We start from the raw sequence: 10,962 nt of genomic DNA on the forward strand, positions 1-10,962 counted from the left end.
AAACAAAATAGCAATAACACAATGTCTATATATACTTTTATTAATATTTATATTTTAACATAAAAACCTTTAGAGTATTTAGGAATGAGTATATGTATTGAGTGTATTGCACTTCAAAAGATACCCATTTGTACTGTTAAACTATCTAAACTAAAATTATATTCACAAAGCAGGAATCAAGCTATCTTTCTAATACAGAATCTAGTTAAGAATTTGGGACATGGTATATAGAATCCAGGGGTAAAACATAGAACTTGACATGTTTAGTTGTATTTCATTGTGACACTTTATGTTTTACATTACATTGGAACCAACAAGCATTTTCAATACCTCCGCATAAATCAACAAACATGCTTTTCAATATTGTTAAATGTGAACTAAACTACAATTTCCATTCCATAACAAAACAGAATGCAGATAACTCTTGGTGATTCTCAAATGAATGAAAGAGTCTAGCAATAAAATAAGTGGACATAGGCAAACTCTGCTTGTGGTAGATGAGAGATTTAGTGGCATGTATGAGAGATTCTTCCTGTAGTTAGAATGCCAAAACAATCAATCAAGCCTAAACTATGAGTTTAGATAAAATTGTTGTACATGAACATTACTAGTTTTAATTGACTATTAAAATGAAAATAATTAAAACGTGCTGTTAAGTGGTAAAAACTACTGGAAATGTCTCAACTACTGAGGGACATGTGATTTGTATTTATTTTTAATTTGAAGGCCACTTTTTTAGTTACAATAATTGAAAGAAGATTTTGCCAGCTTTGCCCTCTCTGAAAAATGAAACAACGAGATGGAAATATTTATCTATGTACTCTTCTATGCAAAGTGCATGAGCACCACGTGGCAAAAACACAGAAACTTACATTTTTCGCTAGTGCTCCTAAATATGAATATTATTTTTGCCAATCTCTGTTTCTAACATCAAACATTCAAACAGATTAAATTCTTCTTTTTTCCATTTCGGGTTGAATATAGAAAACAAAATATAAAAGTTACACAAATCAAATTGCTTATCTCTTATAATGATAGGTATTTTTTATCCAAATACACTACTGATTTACATAATCATTTCAGTGACACAGTAAGTAGTGAATTGGATTCATAGCACTGCACGCATTTGCAAGCCTCCAAACAGTCTTGCTTTAATTCCATGGTGTCCCATATCTGGGGACACCAGGGAACTGTCCCCGGGCAACACAGAGCGGACAATCATTAGATGTGCTCAAGCAGCGCTCTGGGCACTAGAACCATGCAAAGAGTACGTCAGCAGTGCTCCCTGAATGTTTCTGCAGGCTGAGGGCAAGCCAGACAGCCTAGCTGGCCCTCCCAGTCCTCCCATTATGGGTATCACTAATGATGCCCCCTCAGTGCCCTGTCCAACCTCTCACAAAAATCCCCTCCCAATTGTTGTGAGGAGTGCATTTGCTTTGCATGTTTCTAACTAAAAAAATGCCAGGAATTGTATTAATTTGTGATTTTGACCAACATGTGCCATAACAGCAAAGTACATAAAAAAATGACCTTTTAAAGTTTCTCCCTAAAGGTGCAATCAGAAATAAAGAGAAAGTGGCGGAGTTGGAAAGTCAACCGGTATTTTGCTGTGGATTTCAAGCATCGTCACCCATCGTTGGCGAGCAGCGGTGTGAACGGGGGGACACAACTGTCCATTCTGAGCAAGAGCAGTTCACAGATCAGGATGTCGAGCATAAATGCAGAGAATCTGGTGACATGAGCCCCCCTACTGCTAAAACACACTGAATATCACTTTTTATTTCTTTTCTTTTTTTTTTGTTTCTTTTGTTTGTTTTACTTTTCATTCTAAAGCAAGCAGGAAAAACAAAAAAAAAGTTTTAAGATGTTAAGTTTAAGAATCAAAGAGGGAAAACGTTTTGTTACAGAGAACATCTTTTAACTCACTCCAAGGAAAATCAGTCACATCGATGTTGACCTTGTCCATGAATTCATGGCAAATAACAACAACTTTAGTTACCTATTAGAATCATTCTTCATCATCTAGGTACATTGTATGCATCCATGGAAAATATCACTGTGTAACAATAACCGCTTCTCGTTTTGCATCAAATTATCATGAAAACAAAAGAAAAATGGTAACGTTCCATTACAAGAACGTTTTTGAAGCACTTGATTAGCATTATAGTTTGTCGGAGGAATGACGTGCATATATACTAATATTTGTTTACAAAGTCATTAGTGTGGCAGCTTGTACTCAATATTTTATCCTTAGAAAGGAAATTGTATTTTATATTTTACCGAATACATACTTTGTTTTCATTAGACTGAATGTTACTGTATAAATCAATTTAAATGTCAATAACCGACTAAATACAAAACATGTACATAGTTGCACTGACTATATGGATGGCTGCAGGAACTCCTGCACAGAGTTTGATGTTAACTTACCTTATCAAAACCTAATCTTTGTATCTTGATACAATTTTTGGTTTGTGTGGTTACGTAAGCATTAGCGTAAGCATATAGCTTACACGGGTAATTTTTTTGTTGCTATAGTCTTTTTGTTTGTGACAATGTAAAAAACTGGAAGGTTCATGAGATGTGTTAGAATACCAGTATACCATTAATTAATATTTTTAACCAATTTAGAAAATATATGAATGCCTATTTTGTGACAGTTCTACTCTACTTTGCCTTGTATTCAGAGTAACAAGTACATATTTTCGTATGCCAAACTACTATGATGTCAATTAACTCTGAAAAGACTTTATGCAATGCATAAAGACCATATCAACACTAGTAAATCAAGTTTAGTTTTAAATACTAAATATAAAAATAATAATATAGATACTGGAGACTTATACATCTATAAATAACTTTACTTATTTTTTAATTAAGTATACGTTGGTATATAATAATAAAAACTCTACGTTGAGAGAGAAGTACGATAAAACATGCCATGCCGTTGGTTCTTTTAATGTAAAAAATAAAAATAATGATAGTTATTTTTGTGAATGTCATAACCAAGGCACAGCCTATTTAAATGCAGAATGTGTATATTAAATGCAGAATGTGTATAGTTCATATATTTTTTATGTAAAAAAATCATACATTTTTTTTTAGACATTGAAAGAAATAGATAATAATAATATGCATCCTGATATTATGAGCCATTTTGACATACAGTATTTGTTTCAGTATATAAAACATTTTTCTTTAATGTGCAAGGTATCAATAGTGTCGTTTATAGTGTAATCCTGTAGTTCAACTTGTTTTGCACTGACAGAGTTATACTATGATTAATTTCTTTGTATAAAACTTTGCAGGTGAATGTACATTTTCCGTTGACATATTACAGGTGCTTATGATCACATTTTTTAATATTCCAACCTAATGCCTGGTAAAAGTATCAAAAGTCACTCAAAAATATGTTTCTGCTATGAGAGAACTGAATGTCATCTATATATCGACACTTGATTTTCCATAACTTTCTGAAATAAGAGTGGTCACTCTGTTGCATTGAAGCTATTGTTGGATTATACTTGAGTACCAGCCAACGAGCACGTGGTAAAGAATATCAATGATGTAGTCGGACAGCAGTTATAGACCTACAAGGCATCCATAACTGTTGTACAATGTTTTCATTTAAACAGCAAAGGTCCCTCAAGTGCCTTTTCATAACTTAAGTTATAGAAACAAAAGCTTGTTTTTTTTTTGTTTGTTTTTTTACATCCATGTCATATCTTAAATAAAGTGACCCTTCACTCTTGTTTGCAACTTTAAATACGTTAAGAAGTATAAAACACTGCCCGGAAAGATGCTTAAATAATATGTCAACATTTTTACTTAGCAAAGTTAATTCTTATCTTGTGGTTCTGAATCTATATAAAAACATTAACAGTCCATAAACTAACAGTCCAGTTATTGTTAGACCTATTAGAAGAGAAATTCCTAAAACTTGGATATTCGGTTTGGAGAACTAGGTATGGACCATTGGGTAGTTTTACAGCTTTTGTGAAATTAAATTTGCCATAATACTTTACCAGCCTTGGATCTGAGATCCACTTTAACATCAAAATGGATGTCAATGGTCACCCTTGGTAGAGTCAATTAATTACTATTTATCGATCTCTAGATTAATTTACGGAATTTCCCACTGACTTTAACTAAAAAAACAAAACACATATACAGTACAATATAACAGGCTATATATATATATATATATATATATATATATATTTTTTTTTTTTTTTTTTCTTATCACATATTCATATTTAAAATAATTGAGAACATTTGGGCAGCTTATACCATTCTCGTCATTTTAGCATCATTATATTTTAGAGCAATATACAGGTATTATTTTATACTTTTGTAACTTAAATCACATGTGTACAAATTTTAGATTTTATTACATTATATTTAGATGTAGATGTTATTTACATTTATTCATCTTTCTCACTCATTTGAAAGATTTGAAAAAGAAAGCTTATTTCATGTCTTGATGTGAACATTGAATCACGTACTCCTTTTTATGATACATGTTAGGCAAAGTATTACAAATGGAGAAATCAGTGGTGACATTCCTTTGGTTGTCATGGTGATAGCTTAATGTTTAATTCTTTAAATGTTCTTTGTAAATAGCCCTAAATATGTAAATAACTCTTAGGCTCTCTAGGAGATCTTCTAAAACTATCATTAATGTCATAATTCTAAAAGATAAGCAATCACCATTGACACTTAATGATTATTTTTGATGACTCTGTTGGTTTCCATGGTGATTGACACACTCCGTCCTAGTTTTCTGTTTGAGACATTTGTATAAACCTCACCTAATTATATAATTTAAAAAGGCCTATGCAGAACAAAATCTATTCAAATTACATATTCCTAAGGAGAAAGCTCTAAACACAAGCCTTTTGTGAAGGAAACACCTTTTTAAAAAATGTGATAACGGTATTACTCTAAAATATATTTGCCGGCAATTTTAACTTTGATCCACGTTAAATAGAATTATAGGAAAACTGTAACACTTTTAGCTAAATAATAGACGTATGCATTTGGTTTTAGCCGTTTGCTATTCATCCGACTTTAGGCAGGTCAGGAGAAGGTCAACCACTAAATGTTGATTTTATTGACAGGTATGAGAATTGACCAATAAAGGGCAAAAGGAGGCGCAGTATAATAAAATCTATATTTATATATTATATATTTATTATATAAATATAGATTTTATTACTGACCCTCCTGTTTTCCCCTCTATTGGTTACTGTTTCTCACTTGATCTGTGAACCAAATGGTGGGAAAATGTGCCTATCCATATACTGCACAATATATACTAAATATTAATTGTTGTGTAATCTGCCACAACATTAAAACAACTGACAGCTGAATAAGCAGCTGAATAAGTGAATAACATTGATTATATAGTTACAATGGCACCTGTCAAGGGGTGGGATATACTAGGCAGCAAGTGAACAGTCAGTGTTTATATTTCATGTGTTGGAAGCAGGAAAAATGGGCAAGCAAAAAGGTCTGAGGGACTTTGACAAGAGCCAAATAGTGCAGGCTAGACAACTGGGTCAGAGCATCTCCAAGATGGCAAGTCTTGTTGGGTGTTTCAGGTATGCAGTGGTTAGTACCGACTAAAAGTGATCCATGAAAGGATAACCGGTGTCAGTGTCATGGGTGCACTAGACTTATTGAAGCACGTGGGTAGTAAAGGCTAGCTCACCTGGTTGGTCTGATCACAAGGTAGTTTAACTCAAATTGCTGAAACACATAATGCTGGCCATGATAGAAAGGTGTCAGAACAAACAGGAATTGCAGTTTTGCTGCTTATGGGGGTGCGTAGCCACATAACTGTCAGAGTGCCCATGATGACTCCTGTCCACCTTCATTAGCACCTTCAATGGGGATGTGATTGTCAGAACTGGACCATGGAGCAACGGAAGAAGGTCGCCAAGTCTGATGAATCATATTTTCTTCAGGTGCATGGCTGGGTGAATGTGCATTGTTTACCTGTGGAAGAGATGGCGGCAGAATACACTATGGGAAGAAAGCAGGCCAGCAGATGCAGTGATATGTTGGGCAACCATGTGTCCTGGCATTTATGTGGATGTTACTTTGAGATGTACCACCAACCTAGATATTGTTGCAGACCATGTAGACCCCTTTGTGGTAATAGTGTTCCCTGGTGGCAGTGGCCTCTATCAGCAGGGTGATGCACCCTTCCACACTGTGAAAATTGTTCAGGAATTGATTTTGGAACATGACAAAGATTTAAGGTGTTTCCGTGGCCTCCACATTCCTGAGATCTCAGTTGGGACAAATCTGATTTATGGAGACACCACCTTGCAACTTGCAGGACTTAAAAGATCTGCTGCTAATGTATTAATGCCAGATATAACAGGACATGTTCAGAAGTCTTGTGGAGTCCGTGCCTCGACACATTGAGCTGTTTTGGCAGCAGGAGGGAGACACAATATTAGGCAGGTGAATTTAATGTTGTGGCTGATCAGTGTATATATTATGTGATACACTGATTCGCCATTTTTGCTTTCTTTTTTTGTTAGTCCAAGTTGTTTTCCCAAAAAGTTTTTATGCGCGATATTCTGACAAGTTGAACTGTCAAATAAACAAGTGTCAAACTTTCTGAACTAAATACAAATTGGGAAAAATGTATTTGGTTGAGCCAAATTTTTACACTGTGCACAAGTCTACTAAATAGTACAAAATAGTATGAAATTTGTAGGTCACCTTTTTGTTTCCACAATGAATTTTCTTTAAGTAGCTTTGGTCCCTTGATTATGACAGCTTCTAATCACAATGTAATTTAATATTCTGCCGTGATCACACATTGAAATGGAACCTCGGAAAAATAACTTAATCCATTCCAGAAAGCTGTTCGAGATTCGAATCAACATTTCCAATAAGAATTAGTGTAAATTTGATTAATTTGTTCCAGACCCCCAAAACGACAGCATTTTAACACAAATTGTACAGTTTAATGTTGCCTTACATGCATAAAATCATATAGAGAAAAAAGTAAGAAACATAATGTACAGTAAATGAAGAGAAAATGTAACTTCAATTTACCTGTAATGATGAGAGTTGATGGCATAAGTGGAAAGGAGAAGAAATATTATTGGTTGGAATATATAAAGTCAATATATGACTTTGTCTAAAATTACTTTCACAAACCACACAAATTATTGTTAATGCTACAGCAACTATGTATAATATTATATGAAATACCATTTGATGAAAGATAATTTAAATACACAAAATTATTACTTTTATATGAATTTTTTACTCTGTGGTTCATTCACTAAATGGTCATTTGTCATGCGTTGACAGCTAGCTTTTGATTCAAAGTGATACTTTTAAAATGATAACTTTTTATTTAATGAGGCTATTTTCATAATAGCTTGCAAGCCACCCAATTTACTATTCAGTGAATAAATAGGTCCCTCCTTTAGATGTTCACTTGTTATTGAATGCCAGTATTTTGAGCTGACCGTGAATTAACTTTCGCAAGGTTGAAGCGACAGTGCTAGAAAATACCATGGTCTAAAGAAACACCAAAATGGTTCTTAGGTTGTATTAATTTGCATTTGAAGAACAGTTAAATATTTAATGTGCATGAGTGTTCAATAAACCCTAGTAAATGTTGAACATATGTCAAGTAAAATTTTTAAACTTTTCCAAAATTCTGAAACAATCTGAGACAGTGGACAATGTCTGGTGCCTGGACATAGCATTGACTTCATGAAAGGGCTTCAAGGTCCAGTTCCCTCTATAGCCTTTGGTCAGATAAGTGTGGCTGAGAGTAAGCCAATAGATCAATAAAAATAGGTATTTACACATATGCATTGCACAAAACCTATTCATAGGCAACGCACTAAACAAGGTCCATCACATTGCACCCAGAGCAGCATCTATTTTGAGTTGATGCATCTCCTTCAAAGAGTCCATATAGCATGTAATATTTTATTTTCAAGAATAATAAAATATACATTTTCTTTTAGACACCAATAGTTTATATATATTTTTTTTAATAAAGTCGAGCTGCGTCAAGATGAAAATTGACTGGAGATAATTAGTCTAATGTAGCCTATGTTTTGTAGCTTGCTGAAACTCTCGTTTTTTTCTGTTAGAAAATGTTTGATAAGTAAACTAAGAAACAATATTATGAATTTTGACTTTTTGATCATCCATAAAACATAATCTCTTTCTAATTATAATAATTATAATACTGAAAAACAATATATGAAAGTGACATCATGTGTCAATACATAAAAAAATAAATTTAAAAAATCCAAAAATACAAATCATGTATAACAATAAAATATTAGTTATATTGATTGTATTATTTATGCTTGATGCAATGTGAAACATGTTTATTGCTTGTAAAATGGGTCACTCATAGGAAATTAGAATGTTTTAAGCTTTTGTGATAGAACGGAGATTTTGTATACATTTCATACATTTGGATATATTTTGAAAGTTTTGCTTTATGACGGTGTAATAATTTTTTTTCAAAAATAATATGTTTATTATTTCAACCTTAGCATTGATTGGAATATGGGTATATTTCCTAATCATTGAACAATTATAATTTGGAGATTGTATCTGGTTGAATCCAATATTTTTTAAAAATGTGTATCTTTTCAGATGCCCATTAAAAATACTTGAAATACAATAGATGATTTGACTATTCATTTTTTAGCGAATATTCAATCTGTAGACAATGGATTCACTTTATAAACTAATATTTTAACAGCCAAAATCTAATTTCCCCTTACTAAATATGAATACACCTTAAATGCATGAGGAAGATAAATTCAGCCCAATGTCTTTGTAAAGAAGGTAATTACAATAAACTAAGTAATGATAAAAAGAGACAAATAAATGCAAAATTGTGATGATAAGAGCTTGCAAAATATTAAAGATTTAAGCCTCAATTTAGTATATTTTCTAAATGATTCAATACTGTTAGAAAAACTACCCAAATTCTGTATATACAGAAGTCACCTTCAAAATCTACAGGTATTTTTGTAGATGTCATTCAGAAAGCTTTCTTACAGTATTATATCATTTGCTTATTAAATCGAGACCTTCGTCACCTTTATTAGAGTCTCGTAGTCATCCAATGCCAAACAGGATATTTGAGACATCTGAGACTCGACAGTCATCACGTGGGTTGGCTCTTCATTGAAAAAAATTTAATGTGTGGAATCTGAATTTTTGCTCAGTCAACATGTTAGAAAGGTTCCTGCATTAACTGGTAAATGATCAGTGCCTTGTCTAGTAGGTACCTTGAAGTTTGTAATGACAGGACCCATTGAGTAAATGATCTTGTCCTCCTGAACTCTGGATGGTATGGAGGGGTTTCTATGTCATGTTTTGAAGGGAGGAAAGAAATAGGACCTTCAGAAGATATCATCCATGAGAATGTAAGGGTGAGATGGGAAACCACCTGTCAGTGTTTGTTTGTGGGTTCTACTGATCAGTTTCAATCAAAGCCTCTAATACACTGTGCTAAAGTACTGCCATTTTGGCCTGCTCTCCCAATGTAAATTGTCGCTACATGAACTGTGTCTGCCAGATGAAAGCATATAGGTAGTGTCAGAATAAGGAGTGGAATATTTGATTGGAGTCTTGTTTTGGGGATTCTTAGCTTGTAAAGAAGGAGAACAGCTGTCTCCTGAGCTGGAATGCTAAAATAGTCCTCCTTTTCGAAATTAGTAGTAGTGTTATTGGAGATCTTCTCAGCCATGGTGCTCATTGGAGGTTTCTCATTTAAAACCATTGTTTGTATTGTTTGTCAGTGTTTATGAGTTGATTTTAGGATCTTTTATGTTAAAAGTACATCAAGAGCTTGGAAGTTCTGGAGCAATGTGTCTTCCAAGTGAGGTCAGACCTTCCCCCTTTGCCCCCCATTTAAAAATATTTAGAAAGTGTGAATTATAGCATAGACATTTTGCTTATCTCTAACGGAAACCCAACATTTGGAGTGCCTTATTGCAACTACAGATTTATCATAAATTATTTGCATTTTTAAAGTGTTCCAAAACATGTAAACACCTGTGCCATTGACCCAATGACTTTTAGATGTCCGTAAGATAGCTACAGCTTTAAAAATAATGTGCCAAGTCCTTTTGTTGCGATGTCTTGTACAGTAGTCAATGCCAAATTAACTTAGACGTGTTCAGCATGCTCTGCTGTCTAAAGATGTTGTAGTGTAAAGTTATGTGTTTTTTGTACTAGAAAGAACAGTTGAATTAAATGTATATTGTACTTTAATATAGTTAGATCTCGTTTTTTAAAAGTATGTTGTGCTCTATATTGTCTTTTTCTTTTTATTATACTAACGTGCTTTTTTTAATTTTCATTTTTTGATAAAAAAAACAAATCTAGTGAACAGCTAGTGCTTTCGTTTTTTTTTCCTTCTTTCAATTTTGACAGCGGTATCTAGAGTCTTGTAGACTTATGAATTCTTATGTTCCGTAGAAATTTATGATAAAGTAGAAGATTAGATAAAGTGAATCGTATTGTAACTTAACATACATTGCTTCTTAATGTAATATCACAAATCATTTTATAAAATGTGAGGGAACGTTGTTTATTCTAATTTATGTAAACCATCCTTTTAACTTTTGAGATATTGAAATAAATATTGCCATTGGGGTTAAAAAATAAATTTCTTTTGTTACAGAAATTGTCAACTTACTAAAGAGTGTTTGCTAACTATAAATCCGGTGTAAATTGTTAAAAAGAAAAGTGTCTTTGTCTTTATTTTCATCATGCAGTCAGAAATCATTAATACATTACATCACTTGAAGTTTTTCTTTTACAGTAATACACAATGACAATTGAGTCATCTTCTTCATCTTACATATTTAGAATGAATGCTCTCTTTGTGGATAAAGGTAGGTTTAAGGTTAGAAAGGGGTTAATTATAGAGCTAGATTGCATAGA

The 10,962-nt window shown here is 33.0% G+C and overlaps 1 protein-coding gene and 1 long non-coding RNA gene across 4 annotated transcripts in view; both read left to right on the top strand.

The window, feature by feature from the left end:
* Positions 1–2,843, top strand: part of ADCYAP1R1 (ADCYAP receptor type I) — a 233,279-nt gene extending 230,436 nt beyond the window's left edge. For 2 of the 3 annotated variants that reach the window (XM_063452737.1, XM_063452738.1), the window contains exon 16: positions 1,540–2,843. In XM_063452737.1, coding sequence (XP_063308807.1) covers positions 1,540–1,767 — 228 coding nt within the window. In that variant the 3' untranslated portion in view covers positions 1,768–2,843. The remainder of the gene's footprint in view (positions 1–1,539) is intronic. The other variant, XM_063452739.1, reaches the window with a different exon arrangement.
* A 5,763-nt stretch (positions 2,844–8,606) lies between these two features.
* LOC134609198 (uncharacterized) lies at positions 8,607–10,684 on the top strand. The gene is made up of 2 exons (XR_010090788.1): positions 8,607–8,841; positions 8,883–10,684. It is a non-coding gene; the product is annotated as an uncharacterized LOC134609198 (long non-coding RNA).
* Positions 10,685–10,962: the final 278 nt, after the last annotated feature.

This window comes from Pelobates fuscus, chromosome 4, assembly GCF_036172605.1.
Source record: "Pelobates fuscus isolate aPelFus1 chromosome 4, aPelFus1.pri, whole genome shotgun sequence".
Lineage (NCBI taxonomy): Eukaryota > Metazoa > Chordata > Amphibia > Anura > Pelobatidae > Pelobates > Pelobates fuscus.